Below are 19,783 nucleotides of genomic sequence, written 5' to 3' on the forward strand. Positions count from 1 at the left end.
GCTGCCTCAGGGCTACAGTTCTACAGTTCAGGTATTATTACATAGTTATTACATGATATGTGTCACTAGCACCGTTATTACTATTGATAATAAGGATATTTTGGGTTGCTCTAACTAGCGCTGTTGATTTTCCTCTCCCACTGTCTGCATGTGGTGGGCTTAGTATCAGACCTCTGTCTCGGACTGAGATGGAGAGACTCCTGTTGTGGGGCAGAGAGGAGAGCAGAGAAGGGGAGGAGAGGAGAGGACAGGGAAAGAATGGGGAGAGGAGAGGGGCGTCCTGTTGTCGGGCAGAGGAGAGGAGAGGAAAGCAGAGGAGAGGGAAGGAGAGGAGAGGGAAGGCAGGGAGGCAGACAGAGCGGTTGGTTTGTGGTGGAGGGAGCAGAGGCTTTGAAATGGGGGGTTTTGTTCTCTCCTCTCCCCTCTTCTCCGTCCAGTTGGGCAGTACTCTAAAGAGAATGATATGGAGACAGAGGGATAATTGTTTTAACAGCACCCCCCCTCGCTCTTTCTCTATCTCTTTCTCTCCTGTTTTCCCAGTGATGGCCAGTCAGCTGTGCAGCTGTGCTCGGGCTCCTTTCGCTGCGTCTAGCAACCAGGTCTGAGTGACGCCACCCCCTACCCCCCCACCCCCCACCCGCCCCTCTTTCAAAAACAACACCAGCAAAACAAATGCGACCATGTACAGCGTGGAGGACCTGCTTATCTCTCATGGATACAAGCTGCCCCAAAACACCTCTACCGTCCCCACTGCAGTCTCCCCCACCCCCCCGTCCTCCTACGATAACAAGCGTTACGGCGACCCTTCCTCCTGTCGCCAGGAGATCTTAGAGAGCCGGTCTGGTGGTGGTCACGGCACGGTGAACGGGTATGAGATAGACTCTGCGCCGGGGGTATATGTGTACGGCAACAATAACTGCAGGAAACCCCAGCCACCAGCCCCAACCAAAAGCTACTCCTCCAGTCACACTGACAATGCATGGAGGGACAGGAACAGCCAACCACAGAGGAGGGAAACCGACAGCGGTAACCAAGGTGACACCCACTCCTTGGGCGATTCTCTCACGACAGATAGCGGGTGAGTCCGTGTGGTGTGTGTGTGTGTGTGTGTGTGTGTCTACTTAATCTTTTGGAATGCTAGTGTTGTTTTCCATTGTTTTTATCATTGCATGCAATCTTGACATCTCTTGCTTGCATGTTGTTAATCATACAGTTGGTCTGTTGCAGGAATATTTTTTGGCATATAGAGTCATGCAAAGGTGGAGTCAGTCAGTATAGGAGTTCTGCATTGGGATGTTGCACCACAGATTCTCTCCCTCTCTCACCTCCCTATTTCTCCCTTTTCTTTTTATCTTTCCCTCCCTCCCTTTCCGATAAAGCCAGTCGACAGGGAGTTGGGGTAATGTGTTCTAGAGTCTTAATCTGCCACATGGGACAGTTGTGTTGTAAACTGACTAGAACTGCTGCTACTACTACTGCTGATAGACCCCAGCACCAACATCCGTCTGAGCATGCCCAGTTCTGCAGACAGATTCTACATCCCACTCTATTCCTTTATAGTGCACTATTTTACCTTTATTTAACTAGCCAAGTCAGTTAAGAACAAATTCTTATTTACAACGACAGCCTACCAGGGAACAGTGGGTTAACTGCCTTGTTCAGGGGCAGAACGACAGATTTTGACCTTGGCAGCTCGGGGATTGATCCACCAACCTTTCGGTTACTGGCCCAACGCTCTAACCACTAGGCCGCCCCGTCTTCAGTTGTACTATTATTACATATAAAGATACTGATATATAAAAAAAAATCTTTCTCTAAAAAACGCTGTCCCACCGTAACACGCACATTAAAAGACTGTAGCATTAATATGCCTTAAGCCACACCCCTACACATATCACCAGGTGATGGGATTGCACCCCTCTCCAGCATTGCCACATGGTGAGTACCTTGCAAATATTTTGGGAAAAATGAGTAAGCAAGTTGATAAATCTTCATGTATTTTTAACAAGTGTCACTACCGAACAACTAATATATCAAGAAATACGTAAAGTAGGTTTTGGGACTAATATATTTGCTGGGATGTACATCTGTCCAAATGAAAGATAGCCAGCCATATGTTACTTATGTCCAGACCAAAATTGTCCCAGCTGTAACAATTGACACCATAGAGATATATAGAGGTCGCATCTTTGTATCTATGCCATTATGGTGTCTGTGACAGCACAGACAGCGCCATTGAGGCTATCTCCATTATAAAGCTGCATGCGCCATGCTCTAGCAACTGCGCTACAGAGGACCACCATGTGGGTAGTGGACAAGTGCACACTTCAGGAAAAAGTGTAGTGTATTAAGTTGCATAGCCAGCAGGGGGGCTCCAACCCTCCAAGAGCCCAAACATTTACATCTATTTGGTCAAAACATAGACGTCTGGGGCCTCCCGAGTGGCGCAGTGCTAGAAGTGTTACTACAGACCCGGGTTCATTTCTGGGCTGTGCCACAACCGGCCGTGGACAGGAGTCCCATAGGACAGCACACAATTGGCCCAGTGTAGTCCAGATTAACAGAGGGTTTGGCCGGCTTTACTTGGCTCATCGTGCTCTAGCCACTCTTTGTGGCGGGTCGGGTGCCTGCGGGGTGACCCCGGTCGCCAGTTGAACGTGTTCCCTCCTACACATTGGTGTGGCTGGCTTCCGGGTTAAGCTGGCGGTTGTTAAGGAGCGCAGTTAGGCGGGTCATGTTTCGGAGGACGCATGACTCCACCTTCGCCTCTACCAAGCCCTTTGGGGAGTTGCAGCAATGAGACAAGATTGAAAATTAGGGGGAAAAATACCCCCCACATTGTACTGTACTGTACCTTACTGTACTGTAATCTATTGTACTGTACTTTACTCAAGTTTACTTGAGTTTCTTACAATTGAAGAAAGGGCCCATGGACTCTTGGTCTTGGCTCTAGGATATTACCTTAGTCTTTGGTTTACAAACCATAGGCAACCCAATTTGAAGAAGACAATGCTCTCTGATCATTGGCTGATCTGATCACTCCCAACCCATAGGAATCCCCACCCAGCTTCCTTGGAAGCCCTGAATGACAATGTCTATACTAAAATGAGTCCTCCATTTATCTGTATGATTGACACCGAAATGGATGTTATTTTTCCAAAATAAAGATGGGTAAATTGACAATTTAAATCTCCAACAACATATTTAATTAAATGCATAAGTAAATCAATCAATCAACAAGTTTCAAATATATACAATCAACATTGAACATTTTACAGAGAACAATAGAGATTATATTTCTCTAAATTTCAATTTAAAGGTTTAGAAAATCAGGTTAAATCATGTTTTTACTATTTTGGTATTTTGGTATGCAAATACAATTTCTAAAATGTATCAGTAATAGAAGGTTAATCAAAATGATCAATACTGTGCATGATTCTCCCTTTACTGCAACATTATCACTATGTTTTGGACCTGACAAATTTAATGGGGTGGTAAGGAATTCAGGTAAATATTTCAAATATACAATGCAAACAAAGTGTGTGAGTAGTATGTACAGTTGGAAGTCAGAAGTTTACATACACTTATTTTAGAGTCATTAAAACTTGTTTTACAACCACTCCACAAATTTCTTGTTCACAAACTATAGTTTTTGCAAGTCGGTTAGGACATCTACTTTGTGCATGACACAAGTAATTTTTCCAACAATTGTTTACAGACAGATTATTTCACTTATAATTCATTGTATCACAATTCCAGTGGGTCAGAAGTTTACATACACTAAGTTGACTGCCTTTAAACCACTTGGAAAATTCCAGAAAATGATGTCATGGCTTTAGAAGCTTTTTATAGGCTAATTGACATCATTTGAATCAATTGGAGATGTACCTGTGGATGTATTTCAAGGCCTACCTTCAAACTCAGTGCCTCTTTGCTTGACATCATGGGAAAATCAAAAGAAATCAGCCATGACATCAGAAAAAAACCTCCACAAGTCTGGTTCATCCTTGGGAGCAAGTTCCAAACACCTGAAGGTACCACCTTCATCTGTACAAACAATAGTACGCAAGTATAAACACCATGGGACCACGCAGCCGTCATACCGCTCAGCAAGGAGACGCTTTCTGTCTCCTAGAGATGAACGTACTTTGGTGCAAAAAGTACAAATCAATCCCAGAACAACAGCAAAGGATCTTGTGAAGATGCTGGATGAAACAGGTTCAGAAGTATCTATATCCACAGTAAAATGAGTCCTATATCGACATAACCTGTAAGGCCGCTCAGCAAGGAAGAAGCCATTGCTCCAAAACCGCCATAAAAAAGACAGACTACGGTTTGCAACTGCACATGGGGACAAAGATCGTACTCTGGTCTAATTAAACAAAAATAGAACTGTTTGGCCATAATTACCATTGTTATGTTTGGAGGAAATGGGGGGGAGGCTTGCAAGCTGAAGAACACCATCCCAACCGTGAAGCACGGGGGTGGCAGCATCATGTTGAGGGGATGCTTTGCTGCAGGTGGGACTGGTGCGCTTCACAAAATAGATGGCATCATGAGGCAGGAAAATTATGTAGATATATTGAAGCAACATTTCAAGACATCAGTCAGGAAGTTAAAGCTTGGTCACAAATGGGTCTTCCAAATGGACAATGACCCCAAGCATACTTCCAAAGTTGTGGCAAAATGGCTTAAGGACAACAAAGTCAAGGTATTGGAGTGGCCATCACAAAGCCCTGACCTCAATCCTATAGCAAATTTGTGGGCAGAACTGAAAGTGTGTGCAAGCAAGGAGGCCTACAAACCTGACTCAGTTACACCAGCTCTGTCAGGAGTAATGGGCAAAAATTCACCCAACTTATTGTGGGAAGCTTGTGGAAGGCTACCCAAAAGGTTTGACCCAAGTTAAACAATTTAAAGGCAATGCTACCAAATACTAATTGAGTGTATGTAAACTTCTGACCCACTGGGAATGTGATGAAGTAAATAAAAGCTGAAATAAATCATTCTCTCTACTATTATTCTGACATTTCGCATTCTTAAAATAAGGTGGTGATCCTAACTGACCTATGACAGGGAATTTTTACTAGGATTAAATGTCAGGAATTGTGAAAAACGGAGTTTAAATGTATTTGGCTAAGGTGTATGTACACTTGACATATGTTGGAAGACGTGTGGTGAAAGTTTGGGAAAAACAGGATACAAATGTGCATGTTTTTCCAACCCCCAATTTGCACCACTTCTGTAGAATGACCCATATAGGGAATAGGATGCCATTTGGGACCCATGAAGACAGATAGGGACATCTGCCTGTTTTAAAACCCTGATCAGCAGTAGACTATCGATAGCCCCTCTCTCCGTCGCGTCACATAGAACCTTCCTTATATAACGCATTCAACATTAATAATGCACGCAGCATTTAAATATGGAGAAGAGATGCTGCCTGCTATTCTTAGTTCAGTTAAGGTGTTATGCAATGGCAACCTTTCCGGGGGAATGTCCCTTGGTGTTAAAATGTAGGATTTTTACAGACACTCTTTCTTTCGTCTGTCCTTTCTTCTTGTCAGCTTGAGTAGCCTAGTTGCAGTAGCAGTGCTGGAGGTTTGTGTATTGTATAGCTCTGTAGATACAAGACGTTCAATAGCCTACATCAGTCATAGACATCCTATAGGTGAATAAATGTTCTATGTAATTCTATGATATCAGTGCCCAATGCCACTCAATTATATGCTATTTCAGTAAATGTAGATTTTCTTTAAAATATATATTTTTATATTTGTTGTTTTTGATATTTGCTCATTGAACAGGGATTTGACCTTGAATATTACACAATGGTAACATTGATTATATTAGGCATATATAATTCAACTTGCATAGCCTAACCTTGCCTCAAGAGCAAACAGTGCATTTGATTAGAAAATGTAAGCATTAAAATCATATACGTGACACTTTTTACAATGGTTGTTGCTGGGGTGTTTTTAGCTTAGTTTTAGAAGGTAAATATGGAATATACCTAATCTTTCCACTAGGAGGTGCAGATGCTATCCACTTATGATTGGCTAACTAGGCTGTAATATAAGATGGGATGCAGTGGAACTTACCTAATTCTCACGGCAGACTACACTGACAGAACATGAAAAAGGCATGGAGAATCAGCTTCTCTCAGACCGTAGGGTCATGTTTGCTTACATGTTCAGTAGGAATATCCAGAAATAGCTGTAACTAGGCCTATATCCTATCCAGAGACTGGGAGTTGGCTTGCATTATGTGTGTGTATCTCTAATGGTCACACAGCAGCAAACCTTCCATTCTACATTAGCCTTTAGAGATGGGGAGAGACACACCACTGATGTCTCTACTCCTCTACCAGTAGTGTTCTGACTCCCCCCAGTGGAAGAGGGCCTCAATGACATCTTGCTGTGGAATTATTTCTGATGTGTCCTGTGTGTGTTCTAGGTTTCTAAGTTGTATTACTGTGTTCTGTGTGTTCTATGTTCTATTTCTGTGTTCTATGTTCTATTAGTGTGTGTTCTGTGTGTTCTAGGTTCAACGACTGTGTGTTATACGTTCCAATAGTGTGTTCTATGTGTTCTGGGTTCTTATACTCTGTGTTCTGTGTATTCTAGGTTCTAATACTGTGTTCTTTGTGTTCTACATTCTAATACTGAGTTACAGTGCCTTCGGAAAGTATTCAGACCCCTTGACTTTTTCCATATTTAGTTACATACAGCCTTATTCTAAAATGTATTAAATATATAATATTTTTCAGCAATCTACACACAATACCCCATAATGACAAAGCAAAAACACGTTTTCAGAAATCTTTGCACATTTATTAAAAATAAAAAACACCTATTTACATAAGTATTCAGACCCTTTGCTATGAGACTCGAAATTAAGCTCAGGTGCATCCTGTTTCCATTGATCATCCTTGAGATGTTTCTACAACTTGAATGGGGTCCACCTGTGGTAAATTAAATTGACTGGACATGATTTGGAAAGGCACACACCTGTCTAATATAAGATCCCACAGTTGACAGTGCATGACAGAGCAAAAATCAAGCCATGGGCTTGAAGGAATTGTCCGTAGAGCTCCGAAACAGGATTGTGTCGAGGCACAGATCTGGGGGAGGGTACCAAAAGATTTCTGCAACATTGACGGTCCCCAAGAACACAGTGGCCTCCATCATTCTTAAATGGAAGACTCTTCCTAGAGCTGGCCACCCGGCCAAACTGAGCAATCGGGGGAGAAGGGCCAATAACCTGATGGTCACTCTGACAGAGCTCTAGAGTTCCTCTGTAGAGCTGGGAGAACCTTCCAGAAGGACAACTATCTCTGCAGCTCTCCACCAATCAATCAGACCTTTATGGTAGAGTGGCCAGACAGACAGCGTTCCTCAGTAAAAGCCACATGAAAGTCCGCTTGGAGTTTGCCAAAAGGCACCTAAAGGCTCTCAGACCATGAGAAACAAGATTCTCTCGTCTGATAAAACCAAGATTGAACTCTTTGGTCTGAATGCCAAGCGTCACATCTGGAGGAAACCTAGCACCATCCCTATGGCGAAGCATGGTGTTGGCAGCATCATGGTGGTGGCAGCATCAGGCTGTCGGGATGTTTTTCAGCAGCATGGACTGGGAGACTAGTCAGGGTCAAGGCAAAGATGAACGGCGCAAAGTACAGAGAGATCCTTGATGAAAACCTGCTCCAGAGCGCTCAGGACCTCAGACTGGGGCGAAGGTTTACTTTCAAACAGGACAATGACCTTAAGCACACAGGCAAGACAACACAGGAGTGGCTTCCGGACAAGTCTCTGAATGTCCTTGAGTGGCCCAGCCAGAGCCCGGACTTGAACCCGCTCTAACATCTCTGGAGAGACCTGAAAATAGCTGTGCAGCAACACACCCCATACAACTTGAGAGCTTGAGAGGATCTGCAGAGAAGAATGGTAGAAACTCCCCAAATACAGGTGTGCCAAGCTTGTAGCGTCATACCCAAGAAGACTCGATGCTGCAATCTCTGTAAATATTTCAGTTATTTATTTTTTATAATTTTAGCAAACATTTCTAAAAACCTGTTTTTGCTTTGTTGAGGGGGAAATAATTTAATCAATTTTAGAATAAGGCTGTAAAGTAACAAAATGTGGAAAAGGTCAAGAGGTCTGAACACTTTCTGACGGCACTGTATGAGTGCTCTAGTTACTAATACTGTGCGTTCTTTGTGTTTTAGGTTATTTTACGGTGTTCTATGTTCTAATACTGTGTTCTAGGTTCTAATACTGTGTGTTCTAGGTTCTAATACTGTGTTGTCTTCTCTGTGTTCTAGGTTCTGTGAGGGGCCCAGAGGAGTGTATTCACAGTCCAGGGGCCACCGAGACGTGTCCTACTGGAGGAGGAGAGGCCAGGACTTCAGTGTTCTCCTGGATTACGCTGACTTCAGAGAACCTCGAGGAGGAGGAGGCTATAGGACAGAGGGGCTGCAGCAGCCACAGAGACAGGAGGTGATTTAAATCTGTGATTTGTTTATTTGACCTTTTTTAAAAGACATAGTGTAATGATAAGTAAAACCACTGAGGATGACACAGCAATGCGTGTTCCAAATGGCACCCTATTCCCCATAGGCCCTGGTCAAAGGTATGGCACTACATAGGGACTCGGTTGTCATTTGAGACCTATCCAAAGACTGCTTTCCATTGTGGTCCTCTGTCTGTCTAGGTGCCCCCAGAGGATCAGCGGCAACAGCGTGAGAGGCAGCGTTGGGCAGTCCAGTCCCAGGCCCAGTCCCGCTCCAAGCAGAGAGAGGCAGCGCTGCAGCAGTGGACGACGGCTGCCGTGGAGAGGAAGTGTCAGAGCCTGGGCACGGACGAGTGGCGACCTGCCGTGGTCAGCTTTGCCCGCCAGCTCTCGGACAGCGAGGGCGATAGTTGGGCTCGGGCTCAGGAGCAGCAGCAACTGCAGCAGCGCCACCTCCGGACACCGGATGGCGCTGTGGTTGTAATGGGGCCCAGGAACAAAGGGAAGTCCCAGTCTCTGCCCCGAATGCTGCCGCCGGACAGCCTGCAATACGTGGCCATGTCTGGGTCTGTTGGGTCTGGGCAGGACGTGTACAGGAAGGTCAACGGCCACCCAGGGTCCCATCACGACCCTTACAACAGATATAACCACAACCAGGCCGGGACAGTGGACAGGGACAGGTGGTCTGAGAATGACAGCAGACCCTCCAGTCAGGCTAGTATGGCCAGCCAGCTTAGCCAGGCCTCTCTGGTACCAAAGACCCGGTTCAGCCGTCCCCTGCGGCCTCCGTCCTACGAGGTGCACCAGCAGACCCGGGGGAGTTCTGAGACGCTGTCAGGAGACCCAGCAGCAGCATCAACCCCACAGCCCCAGGCCAGGGACAGAACCCCCCTCCCCCACCCCAGGATGGGTGACCCCAGGCTGGACTATTATTCACAGGATGGAGGGTCCGGCACGGATCCTCCGGGTTATATCCCTCCCCCATCGTATCCCCCCAAGAGAGCTCCGCTTATGAGAGGGGGCCATGGAGGTCACCGGGGCTATGGAGAGGTCCCAGTGAACTACAGGTAAAGGTTGTTGTAGCAAGCCTTACTCGTGATTTTATATTGCTTGTTTACTTTGCTTTTGAAGCGCTTTGAGATTATATTCTGTTGTAGAGAAGCATCTGCTAAATGACCAAATGAACGTTAATGTAATACACAATGTAGAAGTTAAATTCATTATCATTTGTTATTATCAGGTACCATCAGGTGTTCCAGCAGCAACAGATGCGTGGGACCCCGGACCCCTGGTTCAGTAGCAGACACACCGGTGGAGGAGGGTCCTGGCCGGAGCCTCAGAGAGAGCCCCTCCGAGAGAGGAGCGTGCCCCACCGGAAGCAGCTCTACCCTGGCTACAGCGAGCAGCAGCACCAGCCGGGCCTGGGTCCTGGCATCCAGTACATCCACGACCCACGTGTTCGACAAATTTCCGGGGGAGGAAGCTCGTCTCTAGGCGGCGGAGGAAACTCCATGACGGACACCGACAACATCCGCCACATCCGTAACTCCACATCCTCTGAGCTTCCCAGTGTCACCGTGTCAGACCACTCGTCTGATGACAGTGCCTTCCTGTCCCCCGCCTCCACGGGGGCCCCGCCGCCACTTGCCAGCACGTCAGATCCAGCCAGTCCGACAACGCCGAAGTCTTCTAGCGACTATGACAATAAGAATAACCGGTGGAAGCATCAGCACAGCGATTTGCACAAAGAGACTGACTCACTAGATAACTTCCCAGCAGCAACTGACCAAAACTGTAACAGGTATAATCCCAAAAACAATCTAGGTGGTTTCTCTGCCTTCCAGCCCCCAGCCCCGGCCCTGGCCTCGTCGGTGCTTCTTAGCTCCAGCTCAGACCAAGGATTCTCGGAAACAACCATCACGCAGGTGAAGAAAATAGTTCCAGGAGACTCAGGGGTAGACCACAACAACAGAAACTCTAAGAGGAAGTCTCACAGTGAGACCATATTCTGCCTGGTGTCTGTCCCCATCCACATGCAGCAACAACAAACCAATAAAGACTCAGTCTCCACAGCAGACCAGAACAATAACGAGAAGATGCCTGCCAGTCTGCCAAGTAGTCTGCCAATCGTGAGCGTCTTCGCCACAGAAGACAACCAAAACACTGTGGTCCAATCAGACAACAGCCAAAGCCTCCGTAGCAAGTCGTTATCAGACATGGGTCTCAAACCCCCCTCCCACACCATCAGCTTCAGTTCTATGAGAAGCACCAGGAAGGGTCCTCTGAGGAAGGAGATAGTAGATGCCTGGTCACTCCAGGCCAGTGCTGACAAGGAGCTGTGCTATGCCGGCTCCTGGCCCGGGGACCAGTACAGGAACCAGGAAACCCAGACCAGCTCCCCCGTGAAGGTTCCTGGGAGTACAGGGGGGACAGGTCAGCCTGGAGGACAGGGGGGTCAGGAGCCAGGCCACCCGGCCTCAGACACAACCACAGACAGCGGCGTGGGCACCGACTGCAGCTCCGTGTCCGCCTCCTACGGCGTGGGCTACCCCATGAAAGGCCAGAAGAACCTCCACCCGTCCAGCAACAGCGCCTTCTCCCGCCTCAGTATCAGCCCGGCCCAGCCCCTGTCACTTCCATCACTCCCACCCCAGCCTCCACCCTCTGGATCTGGGGAGGAGAGAGACCAACATACCTCCACATCCAGGAAGACTGGTGCTACTACCACCACCTCCAACACCACTACCAAACCCCCAGATGATGTCAACGCTAACAGCCAGGGCCAGGTGGCGTTTGGTCAGTTCCTGCTGAAGCCGGTGAGCCGGCGGCCGTGGGACGCCATCGAAGAGCTGGAGTGTTTCAACAAGGCTGCAGGCGTAGAACTAGACCAGGTCCAGAAGAACCAGAAGGTCCAGCCCAGGAGACCCAGTGTGGACCAGTGTATAGACGACCTGGACGAGGTATACAGGAACATCATGGAGCTGAGCGGAGAAGACACACTACATCAACATCAGCCCATAGCCCCTCCCCCTCTGGATTCTGAGAGGGAGACAGTTAGCCTTCCAGACCAGCGCCTGAATAACAAACCCAACAACAACATCCCTACCATCAGGCCCAGACTAGACAGCTGGGGCCCTGGTTCCTCTATAGACCCAGAATATAGGGAGGTGAGGAGTGCCTTCTCCAGGCCCCAGCCCCAGAACAGGACCAGCATCCCCAGACCACTGAGAGAGGACCTGGTGCCCACTGGCTTCAGAGACTACAAACTCCACAATGAACAGGGTGACCACAGGGAAACCTATGACCCCAGGCTTACCTACAGGCAGGAGCAGGACGTCGCCAAGGAGTCTCTACTGAGGGACGTGGGGCTCACTGTCTACACTGAGGCCCCTGGGGGTCTCGGAGAGCAGGACCAGCACTGTGGCCCCCCATTCACACCGCTCACATCGTTAGACCACGAGGAACTATGTCAGAATGTACAGCTATTATGGGAGAGCGGAGAGAAACCATCTCTAGCCAAAAGCAGCCAGGTTGAGGTTGCGCACATCCGTGAGGGCAGTAATAAGGACGAGCTGGGCCCCACTAAAGTAGTGGAAGAGGAAAGGAAGGTAAAGACGGATAATGTGCCCATCGTGCCACCCAGATTCAGAGGCCATGAGCCCAATCTGAACATCCGCAGGGCACGGAGTGAAAACAGCAGGTCGCCAAGAGGTGAAGGGTCGCGGGGGTCACCACGACCCGGCAGGCTGACCCGGGAGGCAGCGCTCGCCTTCAAGGATGGCGACTACAGATACAGCGTCAGCTCCGATCCTCTGAGTTGGCGTAACGAGGCGACGTTGGCAGATAGACACCTGGAGACCCTGCTGATCAAGGAGAAGGCGAACACCAGGCCCACGGAGGACCTGAGTAATCTATATGAGGTGAAGTGTGCCAAGGGGATCCCTGAGAACGAGACGATGGAGCAGAGAGCAGCCAGGATACTGGGGATAGACGTAGCCCCGGATTCACTGCAGGGCCGGGTCCAGGAGAGAGAGGAGGAGTCACTGCAGGTGGTGGAGGAGAATGAGGAGGAGGAGGGAGAGACTGGCATAGGTGAAACACAGGTGCACAGCCCTTACAGAGAGCAGCAGAACCAATACGACACAACTGGGGGAGAGACACCAGAACTCCATCCAGAAGGAGCACAGGCTGTGGAATCACTGGGCCTGGTCGAACAGAAAGAGGAGGAGCAGGAGCATAGAGACAACACAGAGAATCAGAGACAACACAAAGAAGAAACCCAGGGGCACAGTCCGGACAGAGACACGGAGACACAGCATGTCAGAAGACAGTACGAGCAAGTGATGGAGGTAGAGGTATCCGTGGTTACCTTGGGAGAGGAGAAAGGAGGAGGACCCAGTAAGGATGACAGCCTATCAGTATATGAAGACAGACATGCTGGAGGAGGTGGAGAGAGCCAGAGCCACCCCTCCATGGTGCTGGAGTTACCGGAGTTCCCTCCCAGTAGTCTGCCCCTGTCTCTGCCCGTGACCCGAGACGAGGAGCTAGCCCTCAGCGTGCTGAGTGTGGGAGGGGGTGGGGAGAGGCAAGGAAAGAAGGGACACGGTAGTGGTGGTGCCTCCCCCAGGCTCTCCTCGTCCCCCTCCATGTCACCTGGCTGCACGGAGAGCATGGCCCACGTGGATGAGCCGTTTTCTGTCTCCTGCATCCGTGTCAGGAGTTTAGGAGAGGCAGAACCAGAACAAGAGACCGTGGTAGTGGTAGAGGCAGAGCGAGAGAACGACGCAAACCCAGGGGAAGGGATGAGGCAGGCAGAGGAGAAGAGAGAGATGGAGGAGTTGAGGAGGGAGTCCAAGGCGGAGGGGGAAGAGATAGAGAGGGCAGATGAGAGAGAAGATGAGCGGAAGGAGCCAGAGGTTGTGCAGGAGGAGGAGGAGGAGAAAGAAGTCAAAATAAAGGGGAAGAAGGACGAGGAGAAAGAGCGAAAGATGAAAAGAGAGGAGAAGACAAGAGAGGGGCAGGAGGTGGAGGAGGTGGTAGAGCCAGATGAGAAAAGAGAGGGGCAGGAGGTGGAGAGGAGTGAAAAGCCAGATGTCCAACAGGAGGTTAGGCCAGAGCCGGTCTCCAGACCTATGAAGCCTCCTCTCCTCCCCAAGCCCGTCCCTAAACCTCGTAGCGGCACTGTGGTCAAGAGAGAGATCCCCCTCCCCCTGAGCTTCAGTGTGTCTTCCTGTGGCTCCTCTCCCACCCTGGAGGACGACGAGATGCTCTCGGGTACGGTAGGAACATGGACACATGCATGCCTTAAATAAGAACCATTTTAAAACACTTTTCATACTACAGTTCAAAGTGCTTTAAACACGTCATTGTACAATAGGCACAGGTAAATATATTTTGTTTGATCTTGAAAGATGTGCATTTCCTTCAGCCTCGTTCATTAGTGAAAGGGAGTTTTGTTTTGGCATGTGTGCCACAAGAGGGAGCTATTTTCCTAGCATATGAGTGATAGAAGTTTCATTTAGAATTGGTTTTAATACATTCCAAAGACGAATACTGCTGGAAAACACACTAAGAACATTCTCAGATGAACTAGTAGGGATGCAAACTTTGCTCTGGTTGGTTAAGTGTCAGTTTGACCTAAGTGGACAATAGGGTGTTTTTATAGCAGAATTGTGGGAGAACCTGGCCATAAAACCACTCCAGAAAGTAGCAGTTATTCCAGCTGTATGATAGAACTTTTTATTGGGTTGGTTTAGCGTGTGTGTGTGTGTGTGTGTGTGTGTGTGTGTGTGTGTGTGTGTGTGTGTGTGTGTGTGTGTGTGTGTGTGTGTGTGTGAGAGCTGGGAGTCCTCAGAGACCACTGTGACTCACTGAAACAAGTTGTTTTAGATGAGATGGCTTTTCCTAGCCTGGTCCCAGATCTGTTTGTGTTCTTGCCAGTTTGGCATTGCAATGAGTGACCAAGAGTTGGCATGATAGCACAAACAGACTGGCACCCAGACTTGGATTTCCCTGTGTTCTCATTACTGTGTGTGAATGAACCTTTAGCTAATGGAATCATCATCGTGAGTCTCTGACTGGATTGTGATTGGTGTCCTTTCTTTTACTCCTCAGAATCCTATGATCCTAGTCGAGTGGAGAGAGTGTAACCTCGACCTCTATCAATACCTTCAACATCTGGGGGGAATTGGCTTTGGTCACCGCTCCGTCCGCCCATCCGTCCGTCAACTTTTCAGTCAATGCCTTTGTGTGTCTCCCAAATAGCACCCTATTCTCCATATAGTGCACTTCTTTTGACCGGAACTCAAAAGTAGTGCACTATATAGAGAATTAGGACACAAACTTCATCTCACCCCATGACCCCCCCTCCCCCAACCACTGTGCCCCCTTTTCACCAATACAAGCATTGTTTACGCAACAGTCTATAATGTCTGTCTGATTCCTGGTGCTCCAATGGCCTCTCGACTGCCAAACAAGAGAACCACTTGGACCCATCAGTCCTCTGGCCTTCATACTTCTACTTACCCTCCTCTTCCTCCTCTTCACCATCCTCCTCTCCTTCCAGACGCTTCCAGTCATTAGTGTCCTACTTTTGACTAGGGCCCTTAGGGCTCTGGTAAAAAGTAGTACGCTGTATAGTAAATAGGGTGCCATTTGGGACGTCAGCTGGGTTTTCTTGGAATTGCATGTCTGTCATCAACTGTCTCCCAAATCCCAATACAACAGCACTGTGGTTCCTTCCTAGAGGCCTGATGTTGGAATATGAATGTAAAGAAGTGCTTCTGCTTTTCAAACACAAACCGTTACTATGAGATGAAACCACAAAAAGACAAACGTCTCGCATTACAATCAGTGTTACTTACGCACACACCAAATGTAAATAATAATTATAGAGGTTTAAGGTTTTATTCCAACATACTTTTGTGAGGTTTGTTGCTGAACTGTATATTTTCTTACCTGTGTTGAGAACTTAAATGTCGAAGAAGAATCCGATTTTGAAAGCTAGACTCTTGAGATGTTATTACCAATGGATACATCTTTCCTGTTCTCTGTTATTGTGTGTGTGGCTTGGCCGTGAGGCCTGAGAATGTAATTCTATATGAGGCTGGATCAGATTGAGAATAGCCTGGTCCCGGATTTGTTTTTGCTGTCCTGCCAACTCCTATGGTCATTGGTTTGACAGTTGGCATGACGGCACAAACAGATCTGGGATCAGGCTAGATATAAAACACTGTGGTGTTTGACTATAGTGTCACTCAGAGCAATACTGTTGTTAAACAGAGCTTCTCTTGGGGCTGCTTTGAGAGAGCAGCCGAGAGCCTGTGTCCTGTAAGGCCCAATTCCAAACTGCCCCCTAGACACCTAAATTTGAGATGGGGCCCAAGACATTGATCTCATTACAAATCGTTGCGTTAAATCTCTACCATTTGGTACTGAAAGCACCAGAGGTGGCACTGTTAACTAACGTCACTGGTCCTGTGTCAACTGTCTGAGTCGCTGGTGGTTCACCGTTGGAGGTGTTCCTCGGGTGAATGCGAGGACCGTTTCGTTTAATTTCTAGTGCCATGGTGTGTCAGGACTGTGTCGGGACTGTGTCGGGACTGTGTCAGGGGTCAGATTTTGTTCTTTCAGCATCAGCAATCGCAGCAGCATTTCATTTCACAAAATGTATTTATTTTTGTTAATCAATCCTCATACTGTACAAAAAAAGAAGTATATTTTAAGTATATTTTCAAATGTAAGAGGTTTATATTTAACCGTGCAGTTTCATTTGCTCACATAAATCCATTTTTGAGATATCACGTGAATATATCTAATTTTTTCAAAAGTGCTTTTTTGCAACGAACAATAGATAGACATGTAAGGATCTCAGTGTGCCTTGTACACACTTCTGTTTCTGTGGTAGGATAAGTCCCAAATAGCACCCTATGCCCTATATAGTGCACTGCTTTTGACCAGAGCCCTATTGACCCTAGTCAAAATGAGTGGACTATATAGGGCAGGGGTACTCAACTCTTACCCTATGAGGTCAGGAGCCGGCTGGTCTTATGTTCTACCTGATTATTAATTGCACCCACCTGGTGTCCCAGGTCTAAATCAGTCCCTGATTAGAAGGGAACAATGAAAAAATGCAGCGGAACTGGCTTCAAGGTCCAGAGTTGAGTTGGAGGGATATAGGGGATATGCTGCCATTTTGAGGCGTACCAAATGTTTCTTTATGTTTAACACATACAGTATGTGTACTTTAATGACTAAGCTCATTTTCTTATTTCAACTGGACGTGTTGTAATTCATCGTTAATTGTATATGGATAAGACCATTTTGTGTTATTTTGGCAATAATAATGAAATGTATGTTATGGAAATCAAAACTATATCTTTGATATATAAAATGTTCATTCATTAACCGGATAAATGTAAACGTTCAACATATCAAACGCCTTGTAAGCTGGCAAAGCATAGCAATTCATATGTTTACATGCTCTTCACTAAGGATTTAATTGTAATTGTTATACACATTTATGTTATTGCTCAAATAACTGACTTGCATATCACATTAGACTATATGCAAGGCAGTGTGTGTCATCAACCAGTACTGGTTGAAAGATCTAGGCCTAATTCTGAACCAAAACAGGTTTCCATGTATAAAGACTTCAATTTTTCCCCGCTTGCTACAAACATACTGCTATTATCTTTACCCCGGGATTGAACTTATGCGGTACGGTTGGCTGTTGCGTAAGCAGGAAGTCAGTTTGAGCTTTGAGTTTGTAATACTAACGCCCTGATATCAAGCACAGGATAATGTTGACACCATAGAATTAGAATTATTCAAGTTCTAAGTATGATTCTACTTCTAATCATTGTAATTCTATGGTTGACACTACCAACCCTTTGCCCTGTAACTCTAGGCTAGGTTCCAGGTGGACTATCGTTAAATGGTCATTCTCATAGACCTTTTGTACTGCAAGCTATTTGTAACATAGATACTATCGTTGCATATCTTGCTGTGATGTTTTCTATTTTCATACAAAGTCTGTACAGCTTTTTTTTGTACGCGCATACAGGCATCCATTTTCTTTTTGTTATTGCATGTAATACGTAAGAAGGTGTTATGGAGAGAAAGATATTTGCATATAATCGGATTTGGTACTATAGTCTACCCAATAAGCAGCTGTTATATTTCATATAATGCATATTTTATTTCCAAAAATGTACGCCACATATTTAAAATGAAAGCAAGGTATTTTTTTGAGTATTGTAAAAAGGGAACTCTGTTTTTGGAGCCACATGTTTGTCTGTATTCATGTTATGATCATTAAAAAGGAGCATACATACAGTCAGAGTGTGCTAGTGTTGTATAACATTGCAGATTATTCATAAATAAACTCTTTGCATGTAAGGTATGCCTCAGTTTTTTTTTTATATTACCACTTTGGAGAAATATTTAGATGTACAGTGTATTTGGTTTCAGTGCAAAGAGGCAATTTTGTGTATCATACCGATGTATTTATGATGAATTGATAGTTCTAAAATGGCCTCTGTTCTATTTAACAGATTCAAAACTACACTGTTCTGGCTGTGATCACTACATCTTCCATGGTTCCATGTATGTCTCATGTTATTGAATCTGTCCGTAGTGCTGGACAAGGTACACTACCTTACCAAAAGTATGTGGACACCTGCTCGTCGAACATCTCATTCCAAAATTATGGGCATTAATATGGAGTTGGTCCACCCTTTGCTGCAATAACAGCTTCCACTCTTCTGGGAAGGCTTTCCACTAGATGTTGGAACATTGCTGTGGGGACTTGCTTCCATTCAGCCATGAGAGCATTAGTGAGGTCGGGCACTGATGTTGGTCGATTAGACCTGGTTCGCAGTTGGCGTTCCAGTTCATCCCAAAGGTGTTCAATGGGGTTGAGGTCAGGGCTCTCTGCAGGCCAGTCAAGTTCTTCCACACCTATCTCGACAAACCATTTCTCTATGGACCTCGCTTTCTGCACAGGGACATTGTCATGCTAAAACAGGAAAGGGCCTTCCTCAAACTGTTGCCACAAAGTTGGCAGTACAGAATCGTCTAGAATATAGTTGTATGATGTAGCGTTAAGATTTCCCTTCACTGGAACTAAGGGGCCTAGCCCGAACCATGAAAAACAGCCCCAGACCACCATTCCTCCCCCTCCAAACTTTACAGTTGGCACTATGCATTCGGGCAGGTACAGTTCTCCTGGCATCCGCCAAACCCATATTCTTCCGACGAACTGCCAGATGGTGAAGTGTGATTAATCACTCCAGAGAACACGTTTCCACCGCTCTAGAGTCCTCCAGCCGACGCTTGGTATTGTGATCTTAGGGTTGTGGAAACCCCCTTCATGAAGCTCCTGACCAACAGTTATTGTGCTGACGTTGCTTCCAGAGGCAGTTTGGAACTTGGCAGTGAGTGTTGCAACCGAGGACAGACAATTTTTACGCACTAGCTGCTTTAGTACTCGGCAGTCCCGTTCTGTGAGCTTGTGTGGTCTACCACTTTGCAGCTGAGCCGTTGTTGCTCCTAGACGTTTCCACTTCACAGTAACAGCGCTTACAGTTGACTGGGGCAGCTCTAGGAGGGCAGAAATTTGACAAACTGACTTGTTGGTAAGGTGGCATCCTATGACGGTGCCACATTGAAAGTCACTGAGCTCTTTTATTTTTTATTTAACCTTTATTTAAAAAGGCAAGTCAGTTAAAAACACCTTATTTACAATGACGGCCTACCCCGGCCAAACCCTAACGCCGCTGGGCCAATTGTGCGCCGCCCTATGGGACTCACAATCACGGCCGGTTGTGATACAGCCTGGAATTGAACCAGGGTCTGTAGTGATGCCTCTAGCACTAAGATGCAGTGCCTTAGATCACTGCACCACTCAGGAGCCTCTTCAGTAAAATCATTCTACTGCCAATTTTTGTCTACGGAGATTGCATGGCCATGTGCTCAATTTTATACACCTGTCAGTAATGGGTGTGGCTGAAATAGCTGAATCCACTAATTTCAAGAGGTGGCCACATACTTTTGTGTATATATAGTGTATATATAGTGTATATTTACAAAATCTTATTAAAGATCAGTGATACTATCAGGAGCGGTGTGCAGATTTCTTCTTTTTTCTCATTTTATTCAACTGTTACCATGCACCTGCAAAAAAGATATGCTCAGATGTGCGAGTGATTTTGAATTGTGTATATATAGTGTTTCTAACTGCTCTGCTAGCTCTGGTAGAATAACAACAGGT

At 46.5% G+C, this 19,783-nt stretch overlaps 1 protein-coding gene across 2 annotated transcripts in view; it reads left to right on the forward strand.

Annotated features, from left to right (window-relative positions):
- The window catches only part of jcada (junctional cadherin 5 associated a), a 34,024-nt gene extending 16,114 nt beyond the window's left edge, over nt 1-17,910 (forward strand). Inside the window, exons 3-7 of one of the 2 annotated variants that reach the window (XM_045702143.1) lie at nt 541-1,078; nt 8,324-8,498; nt 8,713-9,578; nt 9,752-13,790; nt 14,626-17,910. In XM_045702143.1, coding sequence (XP_045558099.1) covers nt 681-1,078; nt 8,324-8,498; nt 8,713-9,578; nt 9,752-13,790; nt 14,626-14,775 — 5,628 coding nt within the window. In that variant the 5' untranslated portion in view covers nt 541-680 and the 3' untranslated portion in view covers nt 14,776-17,910. The remainder of the gene's footprint in view (nt 1-540; nt 1,079-8,323; nt 8,499-8,712; nt 9,579-9,751; nt 13,791-14,625) is intronic. The other variant, XM_014157510.2, reaches the window with a different exon arrangement.
- The last annotated feature ends 1,873 nt before the right edge of the window (nt 17,911-19,783 follow it).

This window comes from Salmo salar, chromosome ssa19, assembly GCF_905237065.1.
Source record: "Salmo salar chromosome ssa19, Ssal_v3.1, whole genome shotgun sequence".
Lineage (NCBI taxonomy): Eukaryota > Metazoa > Chordata > Actinopteri > Salmoniformes > Salmonidae > Salmo > Salmo salar.